The sequence below is a fragment of the Telmatherina bonti genome, assembly GCF_933228915.1.
Source record: "Telmatherina bonti genome assembly, chromosome: 11".
Taxonomy (NCBI): Eukaryota; Metazoa; Chordata; class Actinopteri; order Atheriniformes; family Telmatherinidae; genus Telmatherina; species Telmatherina bonti.
Window position 1 is genome coordinate 1,546,144 of NC_136629.1, and position 20,387 is coordinate 1,566,530.

The 20,387-nt window shown below is 52.5% G+C and overlaps 1 protein-coding gene across 3 annotated transcripts in view; it reads left to right on the top strand.

Moving 5' to 3' along the window:
- The window catches only part of LOC306762529 (bifunctional heparan sulfate N-deacetylase/N-sulfotransferase 2-like), a 49,462-nt gene that overhangs the window by 16,706 nt on the left and 12,369 nt on the right, over window positions 1-20,387 (top strand). For all 3 annotated transcript variants that reach the window (XM_079249042.1, XM_079249043.1, XM_079249041.1), the window contains exons 6-9: window positions 330-458; window positions 895-1,077; window positions 1,190-1,286; window positions 1,372-1,495. In XM_079249042.1, the coding sequence (XP_079105168.1) occupies window positions 330-458; window positions 895-1,077; window positions 1,190-1,286; window positions 1,372-1,495 (533 nt within the window). The remainder of the gene's footprint in view (window positions 1-329; window positions 459-894; window positions 1,078-1,189; window positions 1,287-1,371; window positions 1,496-20,387) is intronic.

A 20,387-nucleotide genomic window follows, 5' to 3' on the forward strand; every position in this document is an offset into this window, starting at 1 on the left:
ACTAAAGGACACAACTTGAACAGACATAAACTTTCACTCGGTTTCAAAGTTAGGAACGAGGAGAAATTTGTCAGTACCCTTCGATCAATGAGAGAAAAACTCACTATGGTCACAGAAATAACTTGAATCTGACAAAAGAAAGAATTAAAATTCTATGGAATTTAACCAATGAAAGTCAGACATTGCTTGTCAACCAGGCTTCAACAGAATTATATATAAAACAAACTGGTGAAAGAGGCCCATAGTCAGTATCTTGTTAAACAGGCTTCTCATAAACCTGTCTCAGAGATGCAAACAGAAATGATAAAAACAGTGCTTCTTTGTTTCAGGTGTTGCCAAGACAAACCTGTGGTCTGTTCACTCACACCATCTTCTACAACGAATATCCAGGAGGATCCAAGGAGCTGGACAAGAGCATCAGAGGAGGAGAACTTTTCCTCACTGTTCTCCTAAACCCGGTAAGAAACGGCCCTTCCTGCACTCAGCAGAGGTGTAAGCTCATTCACCCTGGATGGAGGGTGAAGGCCTGGCATGGCACTGTAGGCATTTATTTGGAATATTATTTGTTGTGTCTTTGATATTACACTTGTTTCAAGGCAGGGTATAAAATGTTTGTCAAGAGCATGTTTTACTATATTGCTCTACCAAACTGCTAAAGTCGTCTTTTCACATCTTTTCAAATGTGAACATTCACCGCTAAGGACATGAAAACACACGTCATGCGGCGGGGGTGGGGCTAATCACGATTATTCATGTAATTTATGACCCGATCCGGCAGTGCCTTCTGCTTTAAAAAGATGATGCATGGTGTGTTCTGCTGGATGTTAGTCTTGATCTGAAAGTTAACTTATCATGCACCACTAACATTGAACTTACCTGTTTCTATCAATCCAGATCAGTATTTTCATGACTCACCTGTCAAACTACGGTAATGATCGGCTCGGCTTGTACACCTTTGAGTCTTTGGTAAAGTTTGTCCAGTGCTGGACCAACCTGAAACTGCAGACGCTGCCTCCTGTCCAGCTGGCTGAGAAATACTTTCAGACCTTCCCAGAGGAAAGAAACCCACTCTGGCAGGTGAGTTTAGTTTTTATTAAAGGTTTAAAAATGCACATTAAACTATTCTTTCTCTATATATTCAGGATGTTGTTATATTGTCATGGGAAAAAATGAAACGGTTGCTTTTCAGAACCCTTGTCATGACAAGAGACACAAAGATATCTGGTCTAAAGAAAAGACTTGTGACAGACTTCCCAAGTTCCTTATTATAGGACCACAGAAAACAGGTACTGCTGTTACCACTCGCAGCTCATTCTTATCCTTGTCCACATCCATCTCTGTTTTAATTATTTCCCATGTCCCGTCTTTAAGGCACTACAGCACTTCATTCATTCCTGAGCCTCCACCCAGCGGTCACCAGCTCCTTCCCCAGTCCCACCACCTTCGAGGAGATCCAGTTCTTCAGTGGAGCCTACTATGAAAATGGGATTGACTGGTAAAAAACAGAACCTCACCAACAGGGTTTAAATATCTGCAGCTGTTTGAAGAAATGAGTCAAACTGAGTTCCTGCACTAGAAAGAAAGCTGTTGCTGGCAGGAAGGACATTTCTGTCTCGCAGTGGACTTGAAGAAGCCTCTGACTGCACACTCATCCTCTCACTGTGTTGTGCAGAAGATGTGAAGAATTGTCCATCATTTTCAGTAGCTTGTGCAACATTCTGCTCGAAACAATTATCTCCATGACGTCCAGATCAGTCACCGCAACAAATCAGTTAGATCGAGCATTACATCATTTATTGCAGAGAAGCTGCATTTCCCTCACTTATTCTGCTAATTTTCATGTGTCAATCTGTTTGCACAGTTTTAAATCAACATATAGGGGATAGGAGCTGATGCCACTGCGCAGTTTAGGATGTAAAAAGCACAAGGAGCACTTTTTTTGAGGCCACAGATAATAACCTAACCATTTATGTCTCAGAGACCCAACTAAAACTGGCATATAACTCTGTAAATTCATTGATTATTTTTTTAAATTATTTGATAGGGAGAAGTATGCTCCATGAATGATGACACATTCTGCAGCATTTTAGCCAAGGCTAATTTTCGATGCCCGTCCCGAGCTGGGCTTTTACACAATAAGAGAGGATACACAGTTTACTTTGCATTGTGAAATTAAGGTTACACATATACACACACTTTACTTATGCATACAAAACACAAATAAGTATATATACATCAAAATGTAAAATGAAGCGCACATTTGAAGCTGTAAATAAAAATCAGTCCGAAATGCGAGCATTGTCAAAACATTCAATCCCAACCACCGTTTTGCCAGCCACATGGGAAAAATGACAAAACTAGCTCAGAGGTAGCGGAAAGAGAAGAAAAAAAAGTGATGATCAGAAACTGTGCTGGAGGACCATTTATACTAGAACCAGTTTTAGAAGGTGCGTCTGAAACCAACACACAACTCTAGATGTACCAAAAGATCTGACCCAGTCGACAGATCCAGGCCTAAAAGTACCAGAACAACAAAAGTAGCAGTTAAAACGCTTTTCACAACTTTATCATCATCCTACAACTTTAAGCCAGATTCAGAGAGACCTGTGTGATTTCAGCATCCAGCACAGTTTCCAAACATTCACTGACGACGACCCAAAGCTCTCTGCAGCTAGCTGCTGCTGGGTCAAGTGATGACATGGAACACACACCCTGGTAGCGACATGGAACACACACCCTGGTAGCGACATGGAACACACACCCTGGTAGCGACATGGAACACACACCCTGGTAGCGACATGGAACACACACCCTGGTAGGGACATGGAACACACACCCTGGTAGCGACATGGAACACACACCCTGGTAGCGACATGGAACACACACCCTGGTAGCGACATGGAACACACACCCTGGTAGGGACATGGAACACACACCCTGGTAGGGACATGGAACACACACCCTGGTAGGGACATGGAACACACACCCTGGTAGCGACATGGAACACACACCCTGGTAGCGACATGGAACACACACCCTGGTAGCGACATGGAACACACACCCTGGTAGCGACATGGAACACGCACACCCTGGTAGGGACATGGAACACGCACACCCTGGTAGGGACATGGAACACGCACACCCTGGTAGGGACATGGAACACGCACACCCTGGTAGGGACATGGAACACGCACACCCTGGTAGGGACATGGAACACGCACACCCTGGTAGGGACATGGAACACGCACACCCTGGTAGGGACATGGAACACGCACACCCTGGTAGGGACATGGAACACGCACACCCTGGTAGGGACATGGAACACGCACACCCTGGTAGGGACATGGAACACGCACACCCTGGTAGGGACATGGAACACGCACACCCTGGTAGGGACATGGAACACGCACACCCTGGTAGGGACTAAAACACACAACATGGTAGGGACATGGAACACACAACATGGTAGGGACATGGAACACACAACATGGTAGGGACATGGAACACACACCATGGTAGGGACATTGAACACACACACCCTGGTAGGGGCATGGAACACACACACCCTGGTAGGGACATGGAACACACACACCCTGGTAGGGACATGGAACACACACGCGGGTATGGACTAAAACACACACCCAGGTGGGGACTAAAACACACACCCAGGTGGGGACTAAAACACACACCCCGGTGGGGACTAAAACACACAACCCGTTAGGGACATGGGACACACGTCCCGGTAGGGACATGGAACACACACCCCGCTAGGGATATGGAACACACACCCCGCTAGGGACATGGAACACACACCCCGCTAGGGACTAAACAACACACCCCGGTAGGGACATGGAACACACACCCTGGTAGGGACATGGAACACACACACGCGGGTATGGACTAAAACACACACCCCGGTGGGGACTAAAACACACAACCCGGTGGGGACTAAAACACACGTTTGGGGCGGCTGTAGCTCAGGAGGAAGAGCAGTTGTCCTTCAACTGGTAAGTTGGGGGATCGATTCCAGGCTTCCCCTGAAATGCCGAAGTGTCCTAGGGCAAGACACTGAACCCCAAACTGCCCCCCGATGTGCCTATCGGGGTATGAGTGTGTTGAGTGAGTGTGTGTGCGAATGGGTGAATGTGACAAGTAGTGTAAAGCGCTTTGAGTGGTCTGTATGACTAGAAAAGCGCTATAGAAGTACAAGTCCATTTACCATTTACCATTTACACGTCCCGGTAGGGACATGGAACACACGTCCCGGTAGGGACATGGAACACACGTCCCGTTAGGGACATGGGACACACGTCCCGGTAGGGACATGGAACACACACCCCGCTAGGGACATGGAACACACACCCCGCTAGGGACATGGAACACACACCCCGCTAGGGACATGGAACACACACCCCGCTATGGACTAAACAACACACCCCGGTAGGGACATGGAACACACACCCCGGTAGGGACATGGAACACACACCCCGGTAGGGACATGGAACACACACCCCGGTAGGGACATGGAACACACACCCCGGTAGGGACATGGAACACACACCCCCGTAGGGACATGGAACACACACCCCCGTAGGGACATGGAACACACACCCCCGTAGGGACATGGAACACACACCCCGGTAGGGACATAGAACACACAACTTGGTAAGGACTGAAACACACACCCCGGTAGGGACTAAAACACACAACTTGGAAGAGACATGGAACACACACACCCTGGTAGGGACATGGAACACACACCCCAGTAGGGACTAAAACACACAACTTGGTAGGGACATGGAACACACACCCCGGTAGGGACTAGAACACACACCCCGGTAGGGACTAGAACACACACCCCGTTAGAGACATGGAACACGCACCCCGGTAGGGACATGGAACACACACCCCGGTAGGGACATGAAACACACAACTTGGTAGGGACATGGAACACACACCCCGGTAGGGATATGGAACACACACCCCAGTAGGGACTAAAACACACAACTTGGTAGGGACATGGAACACACACCCCGGTAGGGACTAAAACACACACCCCGGTGGAGACTAAAACACACACCCCGGTGCAGACTAAAACACACACCCCGGTGCAGACTAAAACACACACCCCGGTGCAGACTAAAACACACACCCTGGTAGGGACATGGAACACACACCCTGGTAGGGACATGGAACACACACCCTGGTAGGGACATGGAACACACACCCTGGTAGGGACATGGAACACAGAACTTGGTAGGGACATGGAACACACACCCTGGTATGGACTCAAACACACACCCCGGTAGGGACATGGAACACACACCCCGGTAAGGTCATGGAACACACACCCCGGTAAGGTCATGGAACACACACCCCGGTAGGGACATGGAACACACACCCCGTTAGGGACATGGAACACACACCCCGCTAGGGACATGGAACACACACCCCGCTAGGGACATGGAACACACACCCCGCTAGGGATTAAACAACACACCCCGGTAGGGACATGGAACACACACCCCGCTAGGGACATGGAACACACACCCCGCTAGGGATTAAACAACACACCCCGGTAGGGACATGGAACACACACCCCGGTAGGGACATGGAACACACACCCCCGTAGGGACATGGAACACACACCCCCGTAGGGACATGGAACACACACCCCCGTAGGGACATGGAACACACACCCCCGTAGGGACATGGAACACACACCCCCGTAGGGACATGGAACACACACTCCGGTAGGGACATGGAATACACACACCCCGCTAGGGATATGGAACACACACCCCGGTAGGGACATGGAACACACACCCCGGTAGGGACTAAAACACACAACATGGTAGGGACATTGAACACACACACCCTGGTAGGGGCATGGAACACACACACCCTGGTAGGGGCATGGAACACACACACCATGGTAGGGACATGGAACACACACGCGGGTATGGACTAAAACACACACCCCGGTGGGGACTAAAACACACGTCCCGGTAGGGACATGGGACACACGTCCCGTTAGGGACATGGGACACACGTCCCGTTAGGGACATGGGACACACGTCCCGTTAGGGACATGGAACACACGTCCCGCTAGGGACATGGAACACACACACCCCGCTAGGGACTAAACAACACACACCCCGCTAGGGACTAAACAACACACCCCGGGAGGGACATGGAACACACACCCCGGTAGGGACATGGAACACACACCCCCGTAGGGACATGGAACACACACCCCCGTAGGGACATGGAACACACACTCCGGTAGGGACATGGAATACACACACCCCGCTAGGGATATGGAACACACACCCCGCTAGGGATTAAACAACACACCCCGGTAGGGACATGGAACACACACCCCGGTAGGGACTAAAACACACACACCCTGGTAGGGGCATGGAACACACACACCCTGGTAGGGACATGGAACACACACACCATGGTAGGGACATGGAACACACACGCGGGTATGGACTAAAACACACACCCCGGTGGGGACTAAAACACACGTCCCGGTAGGGACATGGGACACACGTCCCGTTAGGGACATGGGACACACGTCCCGTTAGGGACATGGAACACACGTCCCGCTAGGGACATGGAACACACGTCCCGCTAGGGACATGGAACACACACCCCGCTAGGGACATGGAACACACACCCCGCTAGGGACTAAACAACACACCCCGGTAGGGACATGGAACACACACCCCGGTAGGGACATGGAACACACACCCCGGTAGGGACATGGAACACACACCATGGTAGGGACATGGAACACACACCCCTGTAGGGACTGGAACACACACCCCGGTAGGGACATGGAAAACACCCCGTGAGGGACATGCAACACACAACTTGGTAGGGACATGGAACACACCCCCCATGAGGGACATGGAAAACACACCCCGTGAGGGACATGGAACACACACCCCGTGAGGGACATGGAACACACAACTTGGTAGGGACATGGATCACACACCCTGGTAGGGACATGGAACACACAACTTGGTAGAAACATGGAACACAAACCCCGGTGGGGATTAAAACACTCACCCTGGTATGGACATGGAACACACACCCCGGTAGGGACTAAAACACACACCCAGGTAGGGACATGGAACACACACCCTAGTAGGGACATGGAACACACACACCCCGTCAGGCACATGGAACACACACCCCGTTAGGGACATGGAACACACACCATGGTAGGGACATGGAACACACAACTTAGTAGGGACTAAAACACACACCGGTAGGGACTAGAACACACACCCAGGTAGGGACATGGAACACACACCCCGGTAGGGACATGGAACACACACCCCGGTAGGGACATGGAACACACACCCCGGTAGGGACATGGAACACACACCCCGGTAGGGACATGGAACACACACCCCGGTAGGGACATGGAACACACACCCCGGTAGGGACATGGAACACACACCATGGTAGGGACATGGAACACACACACCATGGTAGGGACATGGAACACACACACCCAGGTAGGGACATGGAACACACAAATTAGTAGGGACTAAAACACACACACCAGTAGGGACTAAAACACACACACCAGTAGGGACTAGAACACACATGTTCCATGTTGGGACATGGAACACACACCCCGTGAGGGACTAAAACACACACCCCGGTAGGGACTAAAACACACACCGTGGTCGGGACATAGAACACACACACCCCGTCAGGCACATGGAACACACACCCCGTTAGGGACATGGAAGACACACTCCGGTAGGGACATGGAACACACACCATGGTAGGGACATGGAACACACAACTTAGTAGGGACTAAAACACACACCGGTAGGGACTAGAACACACACCCCAGTAGGGACATGGAACACACACCCCGGTAGGGACATGGAACACACACCCCTGTAGAGACTGGAACACACACCCCGGTAGGGACATGGAAAACACCCCGTGAGGGACATGCAACACACAACTTGGTAGGGACATGGAACACACACCCCATGAGGGACATGGAACACACACCCCGGTAGGGACATGGAACACACACCCCGGTAGGGACTAAAACACACACCCTGGTAGGGACATGGAAAACACACCCCGTGAGGGACATGGAACACACAACTTGGTAGGGACATGGAACACACACCCTGGTAGGGACATGGAACACACAACTTGGTAGAAACATGGAACACAAACCCCGGTGGGGATTAAAACACACACCCTGGTATGGACATGGAACACACACCCCGGTAGGGACTAAAACACACACCCTGGTAGGGACATGGAACACACACCCCGGTAGAGACATGGATCACACACCATGGTAGGGACATGGAAGACACACCCCGGTAGGGACATGGAACACACACCATGGTAGGGACATGGAACATACAACTTAGTAGGGACTAAAACACACACACCGGTAGGGACATGGAAGACACACCCCAGTAGGGACATGGAACACACACCCCGGTAGGGACATGGAACACACACCATGGTAGGGACATGGAACACACACCCCGGTAGGGACATGGAACACACACCATGGTAGGGACATGGAACATAGAACTTAGTAGGGACTAAAACACACACACCGGTAGGGACATGGAAGACACACCCCGGTAGGGACATGGAAGACACACCCCGGAAGGGACATGGAACACACACCATGGTAGGGACATGGAACACACACCCCGTGAGGGACTAAAACACACACCCTGGTAGGGATTAAAAAACACACCGTGGTCGGGACATAGAACACGCACACCCCGTCAGGCACATGGAACACACACCCCGGTAGGGACATGGAACACACACCATGGTAGGGACATGGAACACACACCCCGGTAGGGACATGGAACACACACCCCGGTAGGGACATGGAACACATAACTTAGTAGGGACTAAAACACACACACCGGTAGGGACTAGAACACACAACTTGGTAGGGACATGGAACACACACCCCGGTAGGGACTGGAACACACACCCCGGTAGGGACATGGAACACACACTCCGGTAGGGACATGGAACACACACCCCGTGAGGGACTAAAACACACACCCCGGTAGGGACTAAAAAACACACCGTGGTCGGGACATAGAACACACACACCCCGTCAGGCACATGGAACACACACCCCGTTAGGGACATAGAACACACACCCCGGTAGGGACATGGAAGACACACCCCGGTAGGGACATGGAACACACACCATGGTAGGGACATGGAACACACAACTTAGTAGGGACTAAAACACACACCGGTAGGGACTAGAACACACACCCCAGTAGGGACTGGAACACACACCCCGGTAGGGACATGGAACACACACCCCGGTAGGGACATGGAACACACACCATGGTAGGGACATGGAACACACAACTTAGTAGGGACTAAAACACACACCGGTAGGGACTAGAACACACACCGGTAGGGACTAGAACACACACCCCAGTAGGGACTGGAACACACACCCCGGTAGGGACATGGAACACACACCCCGGTAGGGACTGGAACACACACCCCGTGAGGGACATGGAACACACAACTTGGTAGGGACATGGAACACACACCCCGGTAGGGACATGGAAAACACACCCCGTGAGGGACATGGAACACACACCCCGGTAGGGACATGGAACACACACCCCGGTAGGGACTAAAACACACACCCTGGTAGGGACATGGAACACACACCCTGGTAGTGACATGGAACACACACCCTGGTAGGGACATGGAAAACACACCCCGTGAGGGACATGGAACACACAACTTGGTAGGGACATGGAACACACACCCTGGTAGGGACATGGAACACCCAACTTGGTAGAAACATGGAACACAAACCCCGGTGGGGATTAAAACACACACCCTGGTATGGACATGGAACACACACCCCGGGAGGGACTAAAACACACACCCAGGTAGGGACATGGAACACACACCCTGGTAGGGACATGGAACACACACCCCGGTAGGGACATGGAACACACACCATGGTAGGGACATGGAACACACAACTTAGTAGGGACTAGAACACACACCCCGGTAGGGACTAGAACACACACCCCGGTAGGGACATGGAACACACACCCCGGTAGGGACATGGAACACACACCATGGTAGGGACATGGAACACACAACTTAGTAGGGACTAAAACACACACCGGTAGGGAGTAGAACACACACCCCGGTAGGGACATGGAACACACACCCCGGTAGGGACATGGAACACACACTCCGGTAGGGACATGGAACACACACCCCGTGAGGGACTAAAACACACACCCCGGTAGGGACTAAAAAACACACCGTGGTCGGGACATAGAACACACACACCCCGTCAGGCACATGGAACACACACCCCGTCAGAGACATGGACGACACACCATGGTAGGGACATGGAACACACAAATTAGTAGGGACTAAAACACACACCCCGGTAGGGACATGGAACACACACCCCGGTAGGGACTGGAACACACACCCCGGTAGGGACATGGAAAAGACACCCCGTGAGGGACATGGAACACACAACTTGGTAGGGACATGGAACACACACCCTGGTAGGGACATGGAACACACAACTTGGTAGAAACATGGAAGACAAACCCCGGTGGGGATTAAAACACACACCCTGGTATGGACATGGAACACACACCCCGGTAGGGACTTAAACACACACCCAGGTAGGGACATGGAACACACACCCTGGTAGGGACATGGAACACACACCATGGTAGGGACATGGAACACACACCATGGTAGGGACATGGAACACACACCATGGTAGGGACATGGAACACACACCCCGGTAGGGACATGGAACACACACCCCGGTAGGGACATGGAACACACACCATGGTAGGGACATGGAACACACAACTTAGTAGGGACTAAAACACACACACCGGTAGGGACATGGAACACACACCCCGGTATGGACTAAAACACACACCCCTGTAGGGACATGGAACACACACCCCGTCAGGGACATGGAACACACACCCCAGTGGGGATTAAAACACACACCCTTGTAGGGACATGGAACACACACCCCGGTATGGACTAAAACACACACCCCTGTAGGGACATGGAACACACACCCCGTCAGGGACATGGAACACACACCCCGTGAGGGACTAAAACACACACCCTGGTAGGGATTAAAAAACACACCGTGGTCGGGACATAGAACACGCACACCCCGTCAGGCACATGGAACACACACCCCGTTAGGGACATGGAACACACACCCCGGTAGGGACATGGAACACACACCCCGGTAGGGACATGGAACACACACCCCGGTAGGGACTAAAACACACACCCTGGTAGGGACGTGGAAAACACACCCCGTGAGGGACATGGAACACACAACTTGGTAGGGACATGGAACACACACCCTGGTAGGGACATGGAACACACAACTTGGTAGAAACATGGAACACAAACCCCGGTGGGGATTAAAACACACACCCTGGTATGGACATGGAACACGCACCCCGTGAGGGACATGGAACACACAACTTGGTAGGGACATGGAACACACACCCCGGTAGGGACTGGAACACACACCCCGGTAGGGACATGGAACACACACCCCATTGGGGATTAAAACACACACCCTTGTAGGGACATGGAACACACACCCCGGTATGGACTAAAACACACACCCCTGTAGGGACATGGAACACACACCCCGTCAGAGACATGGAACACACACCCCGTCAGGGACATGGAACACACACCCCAGTGGGGATTAAAACACACACCCCGGTAGGGACATGGAACACACACCCCGGTAGGGACTGGAACACACACCCCGGTAGGGACATGGAAAAGACACCCCGTGAGGGACATGGAACACACAACTTGGTAGGGACATGGAACACACACCCCGGTAGGGACATGGAACACACACCCCAGTGGGGATTAAAACACACACCCTTGTAGGGACATGGAACACACACCCCGGTATGGACTAAAACACACCCCCCTGTAGGGACATGGAACACACACCCCGTCAGGGACATGGAACACACACCCCAGTGGGGATTAAAACACACACCCTTGTAGGGACATGGAACACACACCCCGGTATGGACTAAAACACACACCCCTGTAGGGACATGGAACACACACCCCGTCAGGGACATGGAACACACTCCGGTTGGGACCAAAACACACACCCCGGTAGGGAGATGGAACACACACCCCAGTAGGGACTGGAACACACACCCCGGTAGGGACATGGAACACACACCCCGGTAGGGACTGGAAAACACACCCCGTGAGGGACATGGAACACACAACTTGGTAGGGACATGGAACACACACCCTGGTAAGGACATGGAACACACAACTTGGTAGAAACATGGAAAACAAACCCCGGTGGGGATTAAAACACACACCCTGGTATGGACATGGAACACACACCCTGGTAGGGACTAAAACACACACCCAGGTAGGGACATGGAACACACACCCTGGTAGGGACTAAAACACACACCCTGGTAGGGACTAAAACACACACCCAGGTAGGGACGTGGAACACACATCTTGGTAGGGACATGGAACACACACCCCGTTAGGGACATGGAACACACACCCCCGTAGGGACTAGAACACACACCCCATTAGGGACTAAAACACACACCCCATTAGGGACTAAAACACACACCCCGGTAGGGACTGGAACACACATCCCAGTAAGACCATGGAACACACCCCGGTAGGGACTGAAACACCCAACATGGTAGGGACTGGAACACACACCCCGGTAGTGACATGGAACACACACCCCGTTAGGGACATGGAACACACACCCCGCTAGTGACATGGAAGACACACCGCGGTAGGGACATGGAACACACACCCCGGTAGGGACATGTAACACACACCTCTGTAGGGACTAAAATACACACTCCGGTAGGGACATGGAACACACACCCCGGTAGGGACATGGAACACACACCCCGGTAGGGACTAAAACACACAACGTGGTAGGGACATGGAACACACAAATTAGTAGGGACATGGAACACACACCGCGGTATGGACTAAAACACACACCATGGTAGGGACATGGAACACACACCCTGGTAGGGACATGGAACACACAACTTGGTAGAAACATGGAACACAAACCCCGGTGGGGATTAAAACACACACCCTGGTAGGGACATGGAACACACACCCTGGTAGGGACATGGAACACACACCACCGTAGGGACTAAAACACACACCCCGGTAGGGACTAAAACACACAACTTGGCAGGGACATGGAACAAACACCCCGGTAGGGACTAAAACACACACCCTGGTAGGGACTAAAACACACACCCTGGTAGGGACTAAAACACACACCCAGGTAGGGACATGGAACACACACCCTGGTAGGGACATGGAACACACACCCCGGTAGGGACATGGAACACACACCCGGTAGGGACATGGAACACACACCATGGTAGGGACTGGAACACACACCCCGGTACGGACATGGAAAACACACCCCGTGAGGGACATGGAACACACAACTTGGTAGGGACATGGAACACACACCCCGGTAGGGACATGGAAAACATACCCCGGTGGGGATTAAAACACACACCCTGGTATGGACATGGAACACACACCCCGGTAGGGACATGGAACACACACCATGGTAGGGACATGGAACACACACCCTGGTAGGGACATGGAACACACACCCCGGTAGGGACATGGAACACACACCATGGTAGGGACATGGGACACACACCATGGTAGGGACATGGAACACACACCATGGTAGGGACATGGAACACACAACTTAGTAGGGACTAAAACACACACACCGGTAGAGACTAGAACACACACCCCGGTAGGGACATGGAACACACACTCCGGTAGGGACATGGAACACACACCCCGTGAGGGACTAAAACACACACCCCGGTAGGGACTAAAAAACACACCGTGGTCGGGACACAGAACACACACACCCCGTTAGGGACACGGAACACACACCCCGGTAGGGACATGGAAGACACACCCCGGTAGGGACATGGAACACACACCATGGTAGGGACATGGAACACACAACTTAGTAGGGACTAAAACACACACCGGTAGGGACTAGAACACACACCCCAGTAGGGCCTGGAACACACACCCCGGTAGGGACATGGAACACACACCCCGGTAGGGACTGGAACACACACCCCGGTACGGACATGGAAAACACACCCCGGTAGGGACATGGAACACACACCATGGTAGGGACATGGAACACACACCCCGGTAGGGACATGGAACACACAACTTGGTAGGGACATGGAACACACACCCCGGTAGGGACATGGAAAACATACCCCGGTGGGGATTAAAACACACACCCTGGTATGGACATGGAACACACACCCCGGTAGGGACATGGAACACACACCCCGGTAGGGACATGGAAAACATACCCCGGTGGGGATTAAAACACACACCCTGGTATGGACATGGAACACACACCCCGGTAGGGACTAAAACACACACCCAGGTAGGGACATGGAACACACACCCTGGTAGGGACATGGAACACACACCATGGTAGGGACATGGAACACACACCATGGTAGGGACATGGAACACACACCATGGTAGGGACATGGAACACACACCCCGGTAGGGACATGGAACACACACCATGGTAGGGACATGGAACACACACCCCGGTAGGGACATGGAACACACACCATGGTAGGGACATGGAACACACAACTTAGTAGGGACTAAAACACACACACCGGTAGGGACTAGAACACACACCCCGGTAGGGACATGGAACACACACTCCGGTAGGGACATGGAACACACACCCCGTGAGGGACTAAAACACACACCCCGGTAGGGACTAAAAAACACACCGTGGTCGGGACACAGAACACACACACCCTGGTAGGGACATGGAACACACAACTTGGTAGAAACATGGAACACAAACCCCGGTGGGGATTAAAACACACACCCTGGTAGGGACATGGAACACACACCCTGGTAGGGACATGGAACACACACCACCGTAGGGACTAAAACACACACCCCGGTAGGGACTAAAACACACAACTTGGCAGGGACATGGAACAAACACCCCGGTAGGGACTAAAACACACACCCAGGTAGGGACTAAAACACACACCCTGGTAGGGACATGGAACACACACCCTGGTAGGGACATGGAACACACACCCCGGTAGGGACTAAAACACACAACTTGGTAGGGACATGGAACACACACCCTGGTAGGGACATGGAATACACACCCCGGTATGGACTAAAACACACACCATGGTAGGGACATGGAACACACACCCTGGTAGGGACATGGAACACACAACTTGGTAGAAACATGGAAAACAAACCCCGGTGGGGATTAAAACACACACCCTGGTATGGACATGGAACACACACCCTGGTAGGGACTAAAACACACACCCAGGTAGGGACATGGAACACACACCCTGGTAGGGACTAAAACACACACCCTGGTAGGGACTAAAACACACACCCAGGTAGGGACATGGAACACACATCTTGGTAGGGACATGGAACACACACCCCGTTAGGGACATGGAACACACACCCCCGTAGGGACTAGAACACACACCCCATTAGGGACTAAAACACACACCCCATTAGGGACTAAAACACACACCCCGGTAGGGACTAAAACACACACCCCGGTAGGGACTGGAACACACATCCCAGTAGGACCATGGAACACACCCCGGTAGGGACTGAAACACCCAACATGGTAGGGACTGGAACACACACCCCGGTAGTGACATGGAACACACACCCCGTTAGGGACATGGAACACACACCCCGCTAGTGACATGGAAGACACACCGCGGTAGGGACATGGAACACACACCCCGGTAGGGACATGTAACACACACCTCTGTAGGGACTAAAATACACACTCCGGTAGGGACATGGAACACACACCCCGGTAGGGACATGGAACACACACCCCGGTAGGGACTAAAACACACAACGTGGTAGGGACATGGAACACACAAATTAGTAGGGACATGGAACACACACCGCGGTATGGACTAAAACACACACCATGGTAGGGACATGGAACACACACCCTGGTAGGGACATGGAACACACAACTTGGTAGAAACATGGAACACAAACCCCGGTGGGGATTAAAACACACACCCTGGTAGGGACATGGAACACACACCCTGGTAGGGACATGGAACACACACCACCGTAGGGACTAAAACACACACCCCGGTAGGGACTAAAACACACAACTTGGCAGGGACATGGAACAAACACCCCGGTAGGGACTAAAACACACACCCTGGTAGGGACTAAAACACACACCCAGGTAGGGACATGGAACACACACCCTGGTAGGGACATGGAACACACACCCCGGTAGGGACATGGAACACACACCCGGTAGGGACATGGAACACACACCATGGTAGGGACTGGAACACACACCCCGGTACGGACATGGAAAACACACCCCGTGAGGGACATGGAACACACAACTTGGTAGGGACATGGAACACACACCCCGGTAGGGACATGGAAAACATACCCCGGTGGGGATTAAAACACACACCCTGGTATGGACATGGAACACACACCCCGGTAGGGACATGGAACACACACCATGGTAGGGACATGGAACACACACCCTGGTAGGGACATGGAACACACACCCCGGTAGGGACATGGAACACACACCATGGTAGGGACATGGAACACACACCATGGTAGGGACATGGAACACACACCATGGTAGGGACATGGAACACACAACTTAGTAGGGACTAAAACACACACACCGGTAGAGACTAGAACACACACCCCGGTAGGGACATGGAACACACACTCCGGTAGGGACATGGAACACACACCCCGTGAGGGACTAAAACACACACCCCGGTAGGGACTAAAAAACACACCGTGGTCGGGACACAGAACACACACACCCCGTCAGGCACATGGAACACACACCCCGGTAGGGACATGGAACACACACCATGGTAGGGACATGGAACACACACCATGGTAGGGACATGGAACACACACCATGGTAGGGACATGGAACACACAACTTAGTAGGGACTAAAACACACACTCCGGTAGGGACATGGAACACACACCCCGGTAGGGACATGGAACACACACCCCGGTAGGGACTAAAACACACAACGTGGTAGGGACATGGAACACACAAATTAGTAGGGACATGGAACACACACCGCGGTATGGACTAAAACACACACCATGGTAGGGACATGGAACACACACCCTGGTAGGGACATGGAACACACAACTTGGTAGAAACATGGAACACAAACCCCGGTGGGGATTAAAACACACACCCTGGTAGGGACATGGAACACACACCCTGGTAGGGACATGGAACACACACCACCGTAGGGACTAAAACACACACCCCGGTAGGGACTAAAACACACAACTTGGCAGGGACATGGAACAAACACCCCGGTAGGGACTAAAACACACACCCTGGTAGGGACTAAAACACACACCCTGGTAGGGACTAAAACACACACCCAGGTAGGGACATGGAACACACACCCTGGTAGGGACATGGAACACACACCCCGGTAGGGACATGGAACACACACCCGGTAGGGACATGGAACACACACCATGGTAGGGACTGGAACACACACCCCGGTACGGACATGGAAAACACACCCCGTGAGGGACATGGAACACACAACTTGGTAGGGACATGGAACACACACCCCGGTAGGGACATGGAAAACATACCCCGGTGGGGATTAAAACACACACCCTGGTATGGACATGGAACACACACCCCGGTAGGGACATGGAACACACACCATGGTAGGGACATGGAACACACACCCTGGTAGGGACATGGAACACACACCCCGGTAGGGACATGGAACACACACCATGGTAGGGACATGGAACACACACCATGGTAGGGACATGGAACACACACCATGGTAGGGACATGGAACACACAACTTAGTAGGGACTAAAACACACACACCGGTAGAGACTAGAACACACACCCCGGTAGGGACATGGAACACACACTCCGGTAGGGACATGGAACACACACCCCGTGAGGGACTAAAACACACACCCCGGTAGGGACTAAAAAACACACCGTGGTCGGGACACAGAACACACACACCCCGTCAGGCACATGGAACACACACCCCGTTAGGGACATAGAACACACACCCCGGTAGGGACATGGAAGACACACCCCGGTAGGGACATGGAACACACACCATGGTAGGGACATGGAACACACAACTTAGTAGGGACTAAAACACACACCGGTAGGGACTAGAACACACACCCCAGTAGGGCCTGGAACACACACCCCGGTAGGGACATGGAACACACACCCCGGTAGGGACTGGAACACACACCCCGGTACGGACATGGAAAACACACCCCGGTAGGGACATGGAACACACACCATGGTAGGGACATGGAACACACAACTTGGTAGGGACATGGAACACACACCCCGGTAGGGACATGGAAAACATACCCCGGTGGGGATTAAAACACACACCCTGGTATGGACATGGAACACACACCCCGGTAGGGACATGGAACACACACCCCGGTAGGGACATGGAAAACATACCCCGGTGGGGATTAAAACACACACCCTGGTATGGACATGGAACACACACCCCGGTAGGGACTAAAACACACACCCAGGTAGGGACATGGAACACACACCCTGGTAGGGACATGGAACACACACCATGGTAGGGACATGGAACACACACCATGGTAGGGACATGGAACACACACCCCGGTAGGGACATGGAACACACACCATGGTAGGGACATGGAACACACACCCCGGTAGGGACATGGAACACACACCATGGTAGGGACATGGAACACACAACTTAGTAGGGACTAAAACACACACACCGGTAGGGACTAGAACACACACCCCGGTAGGGACATGGAACACACACTCCGGTAGGGACATGGAACACACACCCCGTGAGGGACTAAAACACACACCCCGGTAGGGACTAAAAAACACACCGTGGTCGGGACACAGAACACACACACCCCGGTAGGGACATGGAAGACACACCCCGGTAGGGACATGGAACACACACCATGGTAGGGACATGGAACACACAACTTAGTAGGGACTAAAACACACACCGGTAGGGACTAAAACACACACCCCGGTAGTGACTAAAAAACACACCGTGGTCGGGACACAGAACACACACACCCCGTCAGGCACATGGAACACACACCCCGTTAGGGACATAGAACACACACCCCGGTAGGGACATGGAAGACACACCCCGGTAGGGACATGGAACACACACCATGGTAGGGACATGGAACACACAACTTAGTAGGGACTAAAACACACACCGGTAGGGACTAGAACACACACCCCACTAGGGACTGGAACACACACCCCGGTACGGACATGGAAAACACACCCCGTGAGGGACATGGAACACACAACTTGGTAGGGACATGGAACACACACCCCGGTAGGGACATGGAAAACATACCCCGGTGGGGATTAAAACACACACCCTGGTATGGACATGGAACACACACCCCGGTAGGGATTAAAACACACACCCCAGTAGGGACTGGAACACACACCCCGCTAGTGACATGGAAAACACACCCCGTGAGGGACATGGAACACACACCCCAGTGGGGATTAAAACACACACCCCGGTAGGCACATGGAACACACACCCCGGTAGGGACTAAAACACACACCCTGGTAGGGACATGGAACACACACCCCTGTAGGGACTAAAACACACACTCCGGTAGGGACATGGAACACACATCTTGGTAGGGACATGGAACACACACCCCGGTAGGGACATGGAACACACACCCCCGTAGGGACTAGAACACACACCCCATTAGGGACTAAAACACACACCCCATTAGGGACTAAAACACACACCCCGGTAGGGACTAAAACACACACCCCGGTAGGGACTGGAACACACATCCCAGTAGGACCATGGAACACACCCCGGTAGGGACTGAAACACCCAACATGGTAGGGACTGGAACACACACCCCGGTAGTGACATGGAACACACACCCCGTTAGGGACATGGAACACACACCCCGCTAGTGACATGGAAGACACACCCCGGTAGGGACATGGAACACACACCCCGGTAGGGACATGTAACACACACCTCTGTAGGGACTAAAATACACACTCCGGTAGGGACATGGAACACACACCCCGGTAGGGACATGGAACACACACCCCGGTAGGGACTAAAACACACAACGTGGTAGGGACA